The 18,467-nt window shown below is 48.6% G+C and overlaps 1 protein-coding gene across 1 annotated transcript; it reads left to right on the forward strand.

Moving 5' to 3' along the window:
* The first annotated feature begins 15,601 nt into the window (after positions 1-15,601).
* Positions 15,602-17,953, forward strand: LOC125556194 (cyclin-D4-1-like). Its single transcript, XM_048718975.1, has 6 exons — positions 15,602-16,025; positions 16,122-16,208; positions 16,306-16,404; positions 16,496-16,697; positions 16,792-16,904; positions 17,126-17,953. Exons 1-6 carry the CDS (start codon positions 15,735-15,737, stop codon positions 17,393-17,395), a joined length of 1,062 nt encoding a protein of 353 aa, XP_048574932.1. The 5' UTR covers positions 15,602-15,734; the 3' UTR covers positions 17,396-17,953.
* The last annotated feature ends 514 nt before the right edge of the window (positions 17,954-18,467 follow it).

Consider the following 18,467-nt stretch of genomic DNA (forward strand, 5'->3'; position numbering starts at 1 on the left):
GCATGGATGAGACTGATGGGGCGAAAGTCGGAGATGTCCTCGATGCCACTTCTTCAGGGTTAGGGCGACATCAACCGAATTCAACCAATGAAAGTGTGTGGCGTGCAAATCTGAGAAGTGGTTGATGACAATCATGGTATCCGCTTTGATTGTGTCCCAACATGCCTTGAAGAAAGCACGCGTGAATCCGTCCGGCCTTGGTGCCTTATCACCGGTATCGCAAAAACCGCCGCCTTCGCCTCCTCCTCGGTAAAGGCTTCATCCAATTCATGTAAATCACAAGTGGGGGTAGGAAGGATTGCCCAGTTGATATCGATCGAACGTGAGGGGCCTTTTCTGGTGAAATTCTTGAAATGGTTGTGGATGATATTCTCTTTATCATCGTGCACGGTGACCCACCCATGATTGTGCTTGAGGCGATGGTTGAAGTTTTTTCGCCTACGATGATTAACGCGGAGGTGGAAATAGCGGGTGTTGGCATCTCCTTCCTTGGGGTTTGTAATTCTGGAGTTCCGACGTTTTCTAGTCTTTTCAAGCACCGCCAACCGAATGATCCTCCTTTTGAGCCTTTTATGAAGGTCTCTCTCCTCCGGACTTAGATCCCTCTGCTCTTGAGCCGTGTCAAGGTGAATTGGCTTTCTCTTTTTAGTTTGTGGAATAGCCCAGGAACATAATCGTTTCCTCTATCAGACCCACCGGGGGGAATGGGTAGTTCGATGGAAGATGACCTTACCCATATATTACGGTTCAATAGAAATACTAAAAGTCCACCGTAATGTCAAAATGAGGAAGTTTGACAGAATTTAAAGAGATACGGGATGCAATCAAAGGTGTCACGCGTGACGCGGCCGCAGGTCCATGGTGGCCTGATCGGTGTCCCTGCGTGTCTCCCGGCCGGCGCCCTCGTGTCTTTATTCGGCCAGCGCGTGTGTGCATCGCCAGTACGCATTCCGGGGCCGTCACCCATGCAGCGCTGCCAGCTAGAGATTTACGCCACCGGCGTCCGGCCACGTACCCGTCTCGTCGATCATCGCGCGTACTACCACGTACGTGCTCCTCGGCGGAATCCTGCGCGACCGCCAGCCCAGCTCCAGCCGCTGCATGACAAAACCAAAAAGGGCGCGCCACAGTTGTCCACTGGGAAATGGAAACGTGCCTCGTCCTCGCTGCTCCATCGGGACGTTGGGCTCGGGACAGCGCCTTGCTTGTGACCTGGAGTCGACTAGCCAAACAAACCGAACATGATTAAATACTAAAATAAACCGAACCAAACAAATATGATTTCTGCTTTTTAGTATGGTATATAAAATTTCGTTGCCATTTTGAATTTCATTTTTATGGTATATGCCCAAAAACCAAATAGTTGGTCGAATAAACTAAATTAATTAAGAACATATTAATATTTCTTGAGTGAAAAAGCATACAAGGAGTCGATCAAGTGAGCATGCGAGCTTTTCTTGCTTGCAATGTTCAACATTCACACGTTTCCACACGCAGTCTTATATAGACTTCACATCTACTTTTCATCATTGTCATATCAAAGCGGTCATTTTACTCTATAAAATATGCTAAGCACATCCATAAACAAAACGAAATATGCATTGAACATTTGCATGCACGACCATCTATCAAGGCATGAATCCATGAATCCATGCTTGTGTTTTCTCTTTATTTATTTATGGTTTTACAAAAAACTAAATGCATATATTATGTAAAAATAAGTTAGTTAACTTTTTCAAATGTGTCCATCGCGCAGTGAATAATGTAAATTTAGTGTAAAGCCTGTTCACTCAACCTTTGAAAAGATGTTTGTACTATTAAAAAAATGTATGTGACATTAAAAAATTGTTCAAGTGTTTAAAAAATATATGACATATTTAAGATTATTTTTTATATGATGTGAAAAAAATCTTCATGTCATTAAAAAAGGAAAATGATTCCCTTCAACCAACCGATCTCCATGTCCGTTAGATAAGCTCTTAATCATACGGTTGGAAGCAAAACACTCCATGTCTGTAGTTGGTTCATTATTTCCGAAAGAGGTTCTACAACCAGCCTCTTGTTGCAAACCGACCAAGCGATAGATCGCACAGCGGCTAGATCCCGCTCCACAACCTATGCTGCAAAAAATTCCTGCTACACGACCCATGTTGCAAGAAAAAATCTACAACATAACCCCATGTTGCAAAAAATAAATCCCGCAACACAACTTAGTTGCAAAAAAAAAAACTGCAATATAATCTTGGTTGCAAATGTCTCTACAACAAGATATCTGTTGCAAAGAAGTAGATAAAGACGTTTGGCTGATCGATTGTGTAGATTCGATGGCTTGCGAGGTGGCGGATCAGTTAAAAAGATCCGCCGGCCGACGCATAGCAGGCCCCATAAAAAATGTTTTGTACAATTAAAAAAATGTAAATTGCATTTTGTTAAAGTTTACGTGTTCAGAACATAATGTTTTTGACACTTTAAAAAATGTTTATCCAATGCAGAAAATGTTCCCATAGTTTAAAAATAATTTTTCATATCATAGTAAAAGGTTTAAATGTGTATTAAAAAATCAAAACAAGTGTTTGGAAAATATATTAATCATGTATTTAAAAATGTTTAACTTGAATAAGTAAATGTTTTAAACATATACAAAAAAATGTACAATATGTATTGGAAAAGTAGGCATCAAAAAATATTTTGAGAAAATATTAATCATGTATTTGAAAAATAATAAACCTATATAAGAATGTACCTGATGTCTACGAAAAATGTAAAATGTGTGTGAAATATTAGATATATGTTGAAAATAAAGTTTAAAAAACCCGAAGAAAATCATTGAAAACTGAAGGGAAAAAATGAAAGCAAAGAAAACAAAGAGGAAAAAGAAAAAGGAAAACCAAAAAAACATTGTATAACCAATGGAAAAACCGAAAAAAAGAAACAGATTTGTTTCACTCTGCTATAGTGTTGGACATGCCTGATAGCCACCCGCTGTAGGCGATTCCTACCTGGGGTTGGGGCTTCCTTCAGGCGAACATAATCGTTCGCTCTATCAGCGGAACGGGTCGTGTGTTGGAAGATCCTCTAGTTTTTTTTTCTGGACAAATCAGAGAGCTTTTTTTAGACAAACGTATTCCTAGGACAATCAGCGAGACCGGTCACAAGGAAGCTAGGAGTTTCATCAATTCAGCTCTTAGTCATATTCAACGTGCAACCATGTTTTGAACAAAGATGTATCAAAAACTCTGTTGACCTATTTTCATGTTGAATAACAAAAAAAAATTCTAAGCTCTCCTATTTCTAACAGGGAGCCACAATTAAACGCAAATTGTGACGAGTGTTTCAGAGTATCACCTTCAAGCAATCAATTTTTGTTATCACATGCGAGAACCTTCCTAAAGTAGCGAAACGCATGCAGTGAAAAAGTTTTGATAATTAGAGGGTCTGAAACTCCCATCATGTATGGCTTGCATCGAACCAAGCAATGCCGAAGATGAGCGAGCCACGCCTTCAACGCCACCTCAACCAGTATCATAAATCAAAATGAGGAAGTTTGACGCAATTCTAAGAGATACGGATGCAATCGAAGGTGTCACGCGCGATGCGCCTGCAAAGCCATGGTGGCCTGATCGGTGTCCCTGCGTGTCTCCTGGCCGGCGCCCTCATGTCTTTATTCGACCAGCGCGTGTGTGCGCATCGCCAGTACGCCTCCCGGGGCCGTCACCCTTGCAATGCTTGGACCTGTTTGGATTATGACTATATTTGCCTTATGTTGTCATATTATTTTTATCACACTTGGCTAACTTGAGTTGCTCAAATCATTAGTCACACTTTAAATTGTCTAAAAAAATCTTACCACATTTTTTGTGTCTATAACATGTGGGGTTCACTGCTCATAAAAAAATTCTTGTCATAGATGTGGCTAGAACCAAACACCTATTTAACTTGGTCAAACTTACCTCTAACATGAGGTGTAGCAAAGTGTGACAATATGTGACTGAAAACTAAACAGCCCTTATGCCACCGGCGTCCGGCCACGCACCCGTCTCGTCGGTCGTCGCGCGTAGCACGTACGTACGTCCTCCTCGCCAGAATCATGCGCGACCGCTAGTCCAGCTCCAGCCGCTGCATGACAAAAACCTAAAAGGGCGCGTCACAGTCGTGCACAGCTCTAGCTCTTCATCTGCTCCACGAGGAAAATGGAAAACGTGCCTCGTCCTCGATGTTTCATCGGGACTTTGGACTTAGGACTAGCTAGCCAGCACTGTCGTCGACCACACGCATAACCACTCGGCCGGTATCCAACGACTAATCACGTAAGAAGCCAAGGAGAAACGAGACCAAAACGCGACACAAGTAGACTCCAGGAACCAAGAACGCTAGCTAGTAGTAGTACTAGCATAAGAAAAGAACGATATCGTAGTACATGGCATGGGGTGGTGAGGCGGCGTCCCGGCGCGGATTGCGCCGGCGCAGAGGCTGTGGCGGATGTTCTGGACGCTCGTTGATGGCCGGTCGACCGGCAGCGCCTCGTCGGCACGGACACCGATCGATGCGGGTGCATCGGACGGGGCTCCTCGCAGATTTCTGGGTCTTTGGTTCGGGTAGCTAGATCGAGCTGGTCTTCGGTCTATCGGCACCACCGAAGCTAGACGCGAAATATAGTAATGCCACTTCGTATAGCAGACGCATATTTTTTTTCTCTCGAAACGCTAGCAGACACATATACAATTGCATGCATCTTGATCCCTGCACACACATATTCCCCGTGTCTAATGCTTTGTGCAACCGATCGATGCACGTCGACGTGGGTGGAGCTAGTAAACCACCGATTGCAGTGCAAAGAAATAAAAGATAACGACCCGCGATGACCAGACCGGGCAGATCTGAAATTGGTTTAGTTAAATTACCAGTACTAGTAGCTATGCTATATCTCCAGCTGCTTAAGTTCAAATGTGGCCAAAGTCCGTAGAAATCTATTGGCTCCAATGGCACACTTGCAGCGGCACCCGCTCTTTAGCCAGTGGCACAAGGACTGGCTAAGGTGGCATGTCGCCTGATCTTCACACCTCGGCTTTCTGCACCCCCTAGCAGCTGACATCTCTCCCCGAAGGCATTGTTGTTTCGCTTTTCGTCATGTTTGTGTTTTTGGTTCATCAGACTTAATTTTTATTTGTCCTCGTGCTTAAATAACATGTTGTGTGGACTTAGCTGTTGGTTTATCTATAAAACGGGACGATAAACTATTTTGTGAGTAAGATTTATTTGCTTACCTAAGTGTGTGGTGCAATATACATATTGATTAGTACTAGTTTTTATCTTCAAGGCCAGAATGTTGATTAGAGCTTTGCTCAAGTCACGGATCATACAAGGACGTGCGAATGCGTTGGGCTCCTCGATCCAAGACTCACGACCCTAGGGGTAGTAGCTAGTCTTGGATTGATGGATCGTCAAATATCACAATACGCCAGTCCATATGGCACACAGATATTTAGTTGTGGGCATCTTGAATCCTGTATACACATATTCCCCGTGTCTAATGTTGAATGCAGCTGATCAAGGCACACCGTCGATCACCGTGTGTGGGGTTAGTAAACCGACCGCCAACGTGCAATTTGTTGCAGGATACATAAAAAGATGACGACCCGAACGACGGCGAGAGAGATCTAGGACTCCCGCTTATACAAATTTGAATCCTCCATGCATGCATCTTGATCCCTGCACACAGCCACACACATATTCCCCGTGTCTAATGCTTCATGCAGCTGGTCGGTGCATGTCGACGTGGGTGGAGTTAGTAAACCACCGATTGTTTTGCAAAGAAATAAAAGATGACGCCCCGCGATGACTAGAACGAGCAGATCTAGACTATATCTCCCGCTGCTTAAGTTTAAATATGGCCGAAGTCCGTAGAAATCTTTTGGCTCCATGACATGCTTGTAGTGCCAGCAGTGGCACCCGCTCCATAGGCGGTGGGACAAGGACTAGGGATGGCACCCGTAGGGTATGGGTACGGGTGAAGCCACCCTATATCCTTACCCGCCCACCTTAAACTTACCTATCATCCATACCCATACCGTCAAGGGTATAACTTTTTCCCATACCCTTCACCCGACAGTTTATATGGGTACCCGCAGGTAAAAATATATGCATTTACAACACATCAAATTGAGCAGAAAATAGTTGTAAAAAGCAACATATAATCATAAATTATTTATAGCAACATATTTTAAACAACAATGTACAAAAACACGTTATCAAAAAAAAAATATCCCATAAAGCAACCCATAAAATGTTAAACAATAACACATAATCATAAATAACAACACATAGTCATACACTTTAAGTTAACAAAATCATGATAAATTATAGAGATAATTTGACTGCACATTACATGTTTTACCTAGTGCGATTAGGGGAAAGTTAATATGTTAGAACATTAAAGGAAACCCACTTATCAACATTTTAGATGGGTACATGGGTGCACGGGCATGGGTTATATGATCCCATACCCGTACCCTCGCTACCTGATGGGTATGATATTTTCCTGTTTAAGTGCCCATGTGTAAATTTTTGTCCCATACCCTTACCCTTTCTATCCGATGGGTATGATATTTTCCCGTTTAAGTACACATGGTTAAATTTTTGTCCCATACCCTTACCCTATTAGGGTTTTTACCCGCGGTGTACACAGGTAATGAGTACCCATTGCCACCCTAACAAGGACTGACTAGGTGGCATGTCGGCTGGTCTTCAGATGTCAGCTCTCTGCACCCCCTAGCAACTGACACCTCTACCCGGAGGCGTCTTGTAGAACTTTGTTGTTTTGCTTTTCGGCATGTTTGTGTTTTTCGCCTATTAGACCTGAATTTTACTTGTCCTCAGGGCCGGCCCTGGGCCAGGGCAGCAGGGGCGACGGCCCGGGGCCCAGCCAAATTAGGGGCCCCCACCTGTAGGGTACAGTGTGTGTGTGTGTATATATATATATATATATATATATATATATAAGTTTAGAAAATTGGTGAAAAAGCAAGAGGCTGTAGGAAGGGAGGCCCATCTCCAACAGAAGCCCAACTGCCAAGAGGCCCGAAGTCATGCTAGTTCGTTTTCTCGCCTGGGGCACAGAGGCGAGCGACTCTCCTCCTCAGTCTGAACGCCGATTCGTTTTCTCGCTTGTTCGCCTTCACAGATCGGGCAATTGTGTGTCTTCAACAGCGGCTGCCGCCAGATGCGTTTGCAAGGAATAACAGGAGACAAAGATAAATCTCAAGATTAATTTCTCTTAGCCTCAATCTTAATCTAGTGATAGCAGGAGACAAGAGCTTCTCATGTCTAAATTTATATTCTTCTTTTTACAACAGTAGTGGCCTTGGAGTAGAGTTCGATCTGTTGTTGCCGACTTGGTCCTAGACTTCTTGTTTCCTTGTGAGGAATGACACTGCTGATAATCTTGATGAATTAGATGGCAATGGTGCTGAAAAACAACAACCTGCTGAGAATGAGACCACAATTCAGGAAAACAATGCCCATGAGACTCCTATAAATTTGAGTGGCCGTGAGAATCCTACAAGTGTTGATGAACAAGGATCTTCTCCTTTTGATATCTATGACCCTAGAAACCGGGACGCTCTTGACAACAAAGCAAGAGATATTCTGATTGAAAAAGGGCCTACAAGGGAATACAATCTTGTATTCGAAACGGATAATATTGAAAGACATTTTTCGTACGCTTACTACTCAAAAAATGCACAAAGGAGCCGTTTCTCATGATTACTGGAGGCTTGGAGGTTCGTTAACATATGCTTTAATTAATTTTTTTATGCTTTGTAATTCTATGATATTTGATTTAGACATGAAGCATGACCTTGTTATTTATGACCTGGAGTATTATTTACCAAGGAAAATTACCACTGTTTATTATAGCTTTGCAAAAAAAAATCCATCAATGTATGGGATCATTTTTTCCCTCCAATGTCGCCACTGGGCCCATTCATTTGAGTTCGCCCCGGGGCCTCCGAAACTCGAGGACCGGCGCTGCTTGTCCTTGTGCTTAAATAACTTGCTGCATGGACTTGGTTGTTGCTTTATCAATAAAGGGGTGAAAGACTATTCGAGAATAAGATTTTTTTTTCATATTTGCTTATGTTGAGTGTGTGGTGCAATATATAGATGTTGAATAGTACTGCTCCCTCTGTGTCAAAAAATGTCTTATATTATGAACATAGCGAGTAGTTTTTATCTTCCGAGCTAAAATATTGATTAGTATCAGGGATCATACAATGATGTGCGAGTGCGTTGAGCTCCTAGAACGGAGGCTCGGGGCCCTTTGAGGTAGTATCTAGTCTCCGATCGATGGTACGATTGTCAAATATCAAAATACGACAGCTCGTATGGCACACAAATACTTAGTTGCGTGCATCTCAATTCCCGGTGTCCAATGCTGCATGCAGCTGATCGACCCGTGTCCAATGCTGCATTCAGCTGATCGAGGAACGCTGTTGATCATCGATCCACCGTGTTTGGAGTTAGAAAAACCGATCGCGCACGTACAATTTGTTGCAGGACACATAAAAGACGACAACCCAGACGACCGTTCGAGAGATATCTAAGACTCCCGATGCTACAAATTTGAATCCTCCGTGCATGGGTTGGGTACGCAGATGACCGTCAGAAATGACACACTTGCGTGAGAGGTCCATGCATATGCGGTGTGAACGTACAGTCGTAGTGCAGATGCAATATGTTAACGGTGATACCAACTCATCTTGATCAAGTCACGGATGATCTGACGACGAGAGCCCCCAAGCGGAAGAACCAAAAGCAAAAGCTCCATCCCGTCGTCTCCAGGCTTGGACGGTAGCACCTCCCCCGCTTAAGGCTTAACCTCACCTCCATGTTGTCAAGGAAAGGCACTAGGAACGTACCGACGATTCCATTATTCGGACCAGCAATGCATTTACTTCGGTTCATGTGTAGTAGCTGACACTCACTGCCTCAGTGCCTCGGGTCTGGGGAAGCTAGGCAGACCGGTCAAATAAGAAAAGCCAATGGCGCTGCAGAGCTCCGTGGGTTAGCCTGCCATTTGTCTTGTTTTTACTGCCTTGTAATCTTCTCTTCTGACTTCCGATCGATCCCTGGCTGCAGCTATACGGAGCGAGTACTGCTAGTTCATATACAAACATGTTTACGGGAACCGATGCCGCGGAACATGCCCCCTCTGCTTGTCTTGGTTTTACTAGGGATTGGCGACTAATACGTACAGCTTGATTACGAGTATAATACGATATGAAGCGTCCAGCCATTGCCAGCATGTTGCAACCTTAAGCTGATACAGTTCTAGGTGATCACCAGCGCGCTGCAAACTAAGCCGATGCAGTTATGATTGTCTAAAGCTCACTGTTACGAGTATCCCATACGTGATTCTTTAGTGATTCGATTCCGTATTTCCATGGCCGTGGCCCGTGTAGGGCGACCGATCATGATGGAGACACGGGTTGGCTAGCGACTCTAGCTACGCGTCGTGGCTGCAGAAAACTCGATCGAGGCACCGACTTTTTGCAACGGCAGCACGTCTCGCGGGACTGAATGACTGAGAAACAGCGAGAGAGCCAGTGTGCGTGTCCCAGCATTCAGGGTACGACTCACACGCAGTGAACGGTCGACCATCCATCGTCCCGACCACTCACCACTCACCACTCACCATCGGTCGGCGCCATGGCGCCATGTGTTTTGGTTTAGCGCTCCTGCCCTGCCTTCGTGTCCACACACAGTCACACTCACGCTCACACCTCTACGTTCTCCCGCCAGTTATTAGAGCATCTTCAAAAACCGCGCTAAACTAGCGCCGCGCCGCAAATTAAACCGTTTTAGCGCGCGCGCAACGCGGCGGGTCGCTCCAGCGGGCGCGTAAAAATGGCGCGCGCGCTATAACGGGTTGGGCGCGCGGTTGAAAACACTTACCCGCGCGGCGTATTTCGAGCGCCAGCTACAGCGCGCGGCACACTCGAGCGCTCGCGCCGCACTCTCTCCTCTCCTCGTCTTACGCCCCGCGCGTGCCGGCGCCGGCGCCCTACCACCCACCCATGGACGCGCACACCGGCGCCCCGCTCACCCCGCTATACAGCCGCGACCCCCCCCCCCCCCCCTCCCCCGCCGCCGCAGCGCCGCCGCCGCTGGAAACCCTAGCGCGGGAAAGCGCTGGCGTTCGCCACCGCCGGAGCACCGCGAGCGTCGGCCTCGCGCGCAGCCTCGTTTTTGCCCGCCGCGGATGACACGGCGCCGGGTGCGACGCCGCCGGCCGATCCCATGCCGCCGCCGCACCGTCGAAGAAGGTCACCAATGCGGCGCGGACGAAGAAGGGCAAAACATCCGCGAAGAATTTCACATGTTTGTGTCAAATTGTTTATGTTAAATTTCACATGTTCATTTTTGTTCAAAATATCATATATGCAAAATGTCCAGCGAGTCGCGCGCACTGTATTTTTGCGCTCTGCTGGAGCGGCGCGCGCGCTGCATTATAGCGCGGCTGCTGGAGGCAGCGCAGGCGGGCGCGCAAAACCAACCGCAGCAGGCGCGGTAAACAGATTTTTTACGCGCGATGCTTAGCGCGGCTGTTGGAGATGCTGTTATACACGCCCTGCGCTGCACCTAACTTGCCGCGGGCGGGGCGGTGGTCACCACCAACCCAGGCCGGGCGGGCGTTAAATAACACGCAACGAAAGGCGTTCCTCGAATGGTCAGGCGGCCATTTCGAGAGCTCGGATCTCGACGGAGCAGTCATCCATCGTCCTGCTCGTCTCTTGGACCATGTCATGCATGCAGGCAGCCGGGCAAAGCGAGTGTGAGCGGGGGACTTGGCCTTGGCTGCGTCCCGCCACAGTACGTGGGCGATCGATCGTATCGTATGGCCACCGTGAGTGAGAACACGCACATCAACGTCAATGCTGTGCCCGGCTGCGTGAGACTGTGGCGCAGATAAAAGTGACTGCCACAGTGATGGCGCCGTATGCCTGCCTACAGTCCTATGCGTATGTACAATTGTACATATACGCACGTACACATGGACGATACCGTTGCCGATCCAACGGGGTACTTTACGGGTCACACACTCACACTCACCGGAGACTGGCCGGGTGTATAGGATCCGTTCCGGCAGGAGGAAAGAAACCGTTATAGGAGGGCGCGCCGTGCGGAGCCCGAGCAATAGCATACTCAAAGATCGTTCCTGGCTGGCTAGCTAGCTCGTCGAAACGGGGGCCAAAGGTTAAAGCTGACGCGTGCGTGCAGAGCACGGCCGCGCGCGTGACCGCGGCGGTCGGCCGGGCGGGAATCCGAGGGCTTGCCCGCGCGCACCGGAGGCCGGCCGGTGGCCGACGACAGGGCGAGCGAGCAGCGGCAACCAAGGAGTGCGTCGTGCAACAATAAGGTGGGCGTCACCACAGTGCTGCGATTTCATGGCTGCAGTGGCGGTGCAGGGAGGGGGCTGATCACAGGTGAACAGTGGCACAAACCGGGGCCGGCAAGCCTGGTTCTTCTCTGTGCGGTCAAAGGGGTCGTTGGGTCCTGGCTAGCACTAGAGCTGCGTGAGGCTCTGCGTTGCAATTCAATGGCTTAATGGCTTAACGGAGTGGTACGACCAATGATGAGTGAATTATTGTTACATTTTATTCGCCGTTTGTTGCAAACCGAGTTGAACTTAGTCGGCTTTAGAAAGCGGAGTTGGATCACATCACATTTACTAGAAAATAATATTAGTTTTGGCTGGATCTTAATCGATTGAGGGAAAACTATGCGCTCTGCCCACGATAAGAGGCAACATAACGAAACCATAGACTCTTCCTCACGTCATTCACAGCTCCCCTCCCCCCGTCGCCCCTCGCGCGGGCGACCGAGGGGCTCCCCCCCTAGCCGCCGGGTCACCACCCTTTCCTCTCCCTCTCCTCTGTCGCCACTGGTGGTAGGCGCCCGGCTTAGCCTGTGCATGCGCCGGCGGCGGCGGAGGCACTCTTCTCTCGCGAGTCAAAGGATGATGCGGGGCTCCCTGGCTCGAGGGTGTGATCCCGATCTGGGCTGTGGCGGCGCCAATCTAGATCATGACGGCCCAGATCTGGACTTCGTGGTGCGGCGTCCTATTGGCGGCTATGATTGCAGTGCTGGCGCTGCCCCTCCCGACCTAGGGCGGAGGGACTTGGATCTGAGGCGGCGGCCCCGAGGTTGGCCTCCCTGTCCTATGGCGCGGCAGGGCGGGTGGGCTGCCGGGGATCGGGTCGGATGGCCGACGATCCATCGGCGTGTTGGTGCCGCGGCTTGTTGCCTCGGTGGCCAACGGCGTCGAGCTGCTTCTTCCTCCAATACTTGCATTGTGCACTCCGTCGTAGCGAACATGGCTACGCTGCTTGCCGGTCATCGGATGGGGCGGAGCGGGAGGGGGGGATTCGGATTGGGATAATCCCCTTGTCGGCTCCTGCCGACCGCGACGGCGACGACGCCCGAGGGTGTCGTTTCTCTTCTTGGAGATGTCATTCGGGTCCGCCTCACCTTTTCCTACTCCACGGTTTCTCTGGGTGAAAACCTTAGGGCGGCGACGGCGCTCATGGCGCCGTCTCCTTCTTGAAGGCGCCGTCGAGAGAGCTAAGTGGTCGCGGGCACGACTCGTGTTCGTGGGCAGTTGCAATTGGCGTGCCCCTCTTCCTCCAGGAGGCATCTGCTTCGGGGAAACCCTGGATCTAGGTCTCCTAGATCGTATGATGATGGAAACTATGGTGACGTTCTCCCTCTTGAGGGCATCGTTTTGGAGCAGGTGCTGATTGGAAGGGCCCAAAGGCAGAGCGGGGCTTCATCTTCCGCATCGATGACGGCGGGTCTCGGCAGCGTGGCGGAGTGGAGGCTCGGCTTTCGATGCGGGTTGATGGACTCGCATAGGAGGGTGACATTGTCTGGCGTCGATGGCAGAGAGGCCTAATAAGTTGGGTGCAACATTTCTGCTCTGAGGATGGATCGATGGAAGATGGAGGTGAGGGCTCTTGCAGCGTGCGGTGCTCACTTGGAGTGTGTCGGACCGGTGTGTGACCCAGTCTAGGTAGTGACTTGGATGGGGCATCCGCCTTTAGATGTTAGGCTTTGGTGCGATGTCTATTTCGTATTAGATTCGGACAAATCCCCCCCCCCCCCCCCCCCCCCCGTCATCAAGGGATGGGAGTAGCAAGAGGCGTTGCCAAGATGGTGGCTTCAGGCTTATTGTTGTATTACCTTATAAGGTCTTTGAAAATAATTAATAATATGGGTGCATGCATCGTCCAGATGCGGAGACCGGAGGTATATTCTCCTTTTCAACAAAAGAAAATGCGCTCTGCCCTCGAGCGTGCAACTCTACTTGCACAGAAAAAATAGAAACATGAGAAAAAGACATAAAATGTACACCAAAAACTAGAAAATAAATAAATCTACACAACTAATTGCGCAGGTCCAATGGTTCAAGGGTTGATGGAGAATAGTTATTTCATAATCGATTGAGAAATGGTAACTCGCTAAGCAATTTAGCACGTCATTTTATGGGTAAGGCTCTTGTTTCGTTATTGCATTTTCCGTGGCAATGACAAGTGGATTCAATCAACGAAATTTGCAAGCCACCGCCGACTAACTCGTCTATTGCCAAAGGCGCAACACATTTCAGGACATCGAAGCGCTATGCGATAATCACTATGGTTTCTGAGCCATCTAGAGTTTTATTTGGGGCGACTCTTTAGTAAACTTCTACTACTACTTGTTTAACGATGATGTAGCTAAAACAAGTGAATCTCAATGAAAACTTGCAGTTGAAACACAAGATGCAATTGAAACATTTTATGCAATTGTAAATGCAACATAATCAAACGCATCTTTTACTAGATTATTACCTGGTACTTCCCCTAATTAATGTGTAAATTAATTAGCAAACACAAAATAGGAAAGAGGACAACATTATCCTTTGGTCGGGTCCGGAAACTCGTGGTGTGCACCGTCTACATACACACAACCCTCAAGGTCGCCCAAACTGATTTTGTACCCCAAGCGAATGCCAAAGAGAGCCATGGTCAATCATGGTAGAACCACCACTTTGATCACTCTGGACAGATTACAACATCATTTTGAATTTTGGTAATTTTAGTGAGTACCCAGAATTTTGGAACCTCAAAATTCCAGGCCATGTTCAGACTAATTACAAATCAAATTTAAATTAGATCATTTTTGGTTAAAAATCATTTAATTTTGATTGCTTGGAATTCAAAATAATTTTTGAATATTTTGGAAAAGGTCTGAAATATTTGTGTTACAAAAATTGTAAACCTTGGTGCTCGAGGGAGTTCAAATGAATCTTGACGCCACAAAATAGCATAAAGATCAAGAAGAAGAGTTTTCATGGGCGAACACTCGCTAACATCATAGCAGATAGGCCTTGCCGAGCTCTAAAAAAAGCTAGTTGATTAATGGTAAACTACTTATCATGTTCTTTGCATAGAGCTCCGCTTTTTAGAGCAAGAAACCTGACAAAACCGGAGGAACGTATATATAAACTCAGATCAAAATATGGCCAAATCAAGTATGCACATCTACTGCATCGAGATATGTGTATATTTGAACTTCTAATAGTTGGAACTTATCTTCTTTTTTGAGAATATGCAACTTATCTAAGTTATATCAATATAACTATGATAATATATATTGTGTGTTAATAAAATTGAAGGTTATTTTGGTGAAAGAGAGGAAAAAAAGGAGAGAAATGTTATCTCGCAAACGCCTAAACTTGTCATGCCATGCCAACTAAAGTTGCGGGATTTGCCGTGATCGGAGTCAGAAGTTGCCATCCACCATGAAAAAAAAGGCAGAAAATTGACACGTTGTGCACAGACATATTGCCATCCATTCGGTCGTTATCCGAGGGCTTTGAGGGCATTCGCTGGGAGCCATAAAAATGTGATGTCCCCGGGGAATTGGTGTTCGAAAATAAACTGCACAGTCCGATCCGAATTAATTAACATAGCCTCTATTCAATGTAATCTTAGAGTTGTAAATTTTGCTGAAAGTCCCCTCCACAGAAGAAGCATCATGATCATATGTTAGTTGTCATCCGTTAACGCCTTGCTCAACTCGACAAACAAAGGCAAGGTGTTATTGTCGCTCTCGTCACATGTGTCCGTTTCTTCCCTTTTTTTTTACCCGTCATCATCTTCTCTAATCATCATATTTCGTCACCGGCAGCACACAGTATCTCTTTTTACGCGTACTACATGCCAGACCGCAACGGTAAAAGCAATATGCAATAGGAAAGAAAAACGATCAAAGAAGAGCGCAGGAATTCACTCACGCAAAAGGAAAACAGTCGTAAAAAAAGGGCCAGATAGAAAAGCAATGCGGCGCCTCAAAGTACAAACTCGGAAAGAAAAGGGGTTCAACGAGCGAAAGCGGCATGGAAAATTTTGGCTGCTCGGGTCAGCGCCCCCGCTTCCCGCTTCCGTTGCCGTCTTTACCTCTTGCCCAAAATACCCTCCGTTGTCTGCACGCCGCTACGTACAAAAGACCCGTCCCCCACTCCCTCATCCGCCCCTCCCCTCCTCTTCCTCCTCCTCCGCTTCCGCACCTCACCCGCTCCCGGCCAGAGGCGGAGCACGAGCCGCACGAGGTCCGTCGAGGAGGAGGACTGGAGGAGCAGACCGTGTATCGTTGCACTATCATTTACCAGGAAGGAAGCGCCGGCCAGCAGACTGATGGCTCCCAGCTACGAGATGGCCGCCTCCATCCTGCTCTGCGCCGAGGACAGCAGCAGCATCTTCGGCTTCGGCGACGAGCAGGAGGCGGCGGTGGGAGCGAGGGCGAGCGGGTCGCCGTACTGCGGCGGCGAGCTGGCCGTAGAGTTCCCGCTGCCGTCCGAGGAGTGCGTGGCCCGCTGGGTGGCGACGGAGGCGGAGCACATGCCCAGGGAGGACTACGCGGAGCGGCTCCGCGCCGGGGGCGTGGATCTCCGCGTGCGGATGGACGCCGTCGACTGGATATGGAAGGTGCGATCTCTTTCCTTAATCGACGCGAGCTGCCTGTCCGTCTCGCTTCTGATTCGCCCCCGTTCGCGTTGATGTTAACCATCGGTGTACCCGCAGGTTCATACGTACTACGGCTTTGGCCCTGTGACTGCCTGCTTGGCCCTCAACTACATGGACCGCTTCCTCTCGCTCTACCAAATACCGGTAACGAGGAGATACGTCCACCTATGAACATGGCGGGCATTAATGCACGCCACGCCATTGCAGCGCTGATTCATGTGAACCTCGCTCGTGTTTACAGGAGGGCAAGGCTTGGATGACGCAGCTGCTATCGGTGGCGTGCCTGTCTCTTGCCGCCAAGATGGACGAAACCTCCGTGCCTCAGTCCATCGACCTGCAGGTGAGATGATAATCTAATGACGATGAAGCCTGCGGTGCCCATTTGGTTGGTCTGAAGATCTTGTAATGACCAAAGCACTGTGTTCGACCAGGCCGTGGACGCGCGGTACGTGTTCGAGGCGAAGACGATCCAGAGGATGGAGCTGCTGGTCCTGAGCACGCTCAAGTGGCGGATGCAGGCCGTCACCCCCTTCTCCCACCTCGACTACTTCCTCCACCAGCTCAGCGGCGGCAATGCGCCGTCGAGGCAGGCCGTCCGGGACGCCACGGAGCTCATCCTCTGCATATCCAGAGGTGCGCACGCACGCAACGTCTTTTTGGTTGGCACATCGATCTCTGTCAGAGATGCGTCGGCCATTTCAACAAAATCTAACATTGTGGATGACAGGGACGAGCTGCCTGGAGTTCCGGCCCTCGGAGATCGCCGCGACGGTGGCCGCCGCCGTGGCCGGGGAAGAACCCGCCGCCCACAAGCCGGCCTGCTGCACCCACGTAGATAAGGTGAGACGCGCACGCAACGCTTTTTTTTTGTCTGGGCACCACGTCTCATTTACTGCGTCGCAGCGCGGTTCTTGGCCTTTTGGACCTGCATGCAGAAAAAAGTCACTGCAGTCGTCCCTGTAGCCGCGCGTACTTCTCCAGACACCATGCAGGGAACGCGTGAGCCGCATTTACGCTCTGTAATGTAACATGGCGACTTAATGGCTTGTTGCTTTCTGCAGGAGCGGGTGCTGAGTTGCCATGAAGCCATGATCCAGGCCACCGGCGCCGCCGTGCCGCCACCTAAAACCGCAGGCCTGATGGGCAGCGCCTACTCCCCCGCCATGTCTGCCCCCCGGAGCCCCACCGGGGTGCTCGACCTGGACGCCGGCTACGTCAGCTGCACAAGCGACGGCGCCAGCACGGCGACCACCATGGCATCGTCGCCGCCCGCGAGCTCTGGCTTCGACAGCTCCCCGGTCAGCAGCAAGAGGAGGAAGATCAGCCGATGATGATCAGGACGATGATAAGCTCTACAACCCTACCGGTCTAACCCCCAAAAAAATCTTGATAGCTTGATTAAAGGTCACTTCTGTGCGCGCCCATCATCATCGTCGTCTCTCGGTGGGCAAGTCAAATGGTTTGGATCGACTACGATGGCTGTGGGAGCTTTTGATGCCGCTGAAAGGCAGCTGAAAGGACCAAAGGCAGCGCGCTGTGGACATGACAGGAGAGCAAAGACGTCCATGGATGGATGAATAAAAGACGGGCCAGATTCTGAAGTCTGAATTACTACTACCACTCTACTAGCAGTAGGCAGCGACAACGGTGGTCGTTCCCAAAAGAGCAAAGGTTTTGTGCGAAGACAAAGCCGTGGATGCGATGAGATGGGACGCCCAAAAATAAAAAGACAGCGGCGCAACGCAAGAGCTGGTGGCAGGCACTGACTGTCCTAGCTCTGTTTTGGCGCGGCTTGAGTAGTTTGCACTGTTCTGTAATTTTCCCCTGATTTCCGTTGTGAAAATGAAAAGAAAAAAAACTGAGATAAGCAAACAAATTTTGGCGTCAAATAACGATGGCATGATTGAGATCCATGACGAGGCAATACTAGCTACATAGTACAGTAAAATGAAAACAAAAGAAAGACAAAACCCATAAGATGTGGAAGTGGGTTTTGCCTTTAGGGGTTCATGAACTATCAACATCATCTACGATCGGTTCTCTTTTTTTGCTTTGCGCTTGCTGCCATCATATAATGTTTGACCAGTTGTCTGCATAGACCGTGGAAATAAAGAGGGGAGACACTGTCTGGGCGAGCCTCGGGAACACAAGCATAAAAATAGGGCTGGTGCCATACAGTGCAGGAGGTGTTGAGAATCTGCCTAAACGAAATTAGGTTAGCTGGAGTGTATGGTCCACTCTTGGACTCGTTAAAGCTTCTCCCCGCCAAATTGCAGTTATAAAATGAGTGCAGCTAGATCTCAGTTTTTTTAGAAATATATCCCCAATAACGTGATGATGTTTTTCGCGGTCACTCGTTTGAGCGAACAACCGCATAAGAAAGTGTTCCCTCAAAAAACCACT

The sequence above is a fragment of the Triticum urartu genome, chromosome 5 (assembly GCF_003073215.2).
Source record: "Triticum urartu cultivar G1812 chromosome 5, Tu2.1, whole genome shotgun sequence".
In the NCBI taxonomy this organism is placed as follows: domain Eukaryota; kingdom Viridiplantae; phylum Streptophyta; class Magnoliopsida; order Poales; family Poaceae; genus Triticum; species Triticum urartu.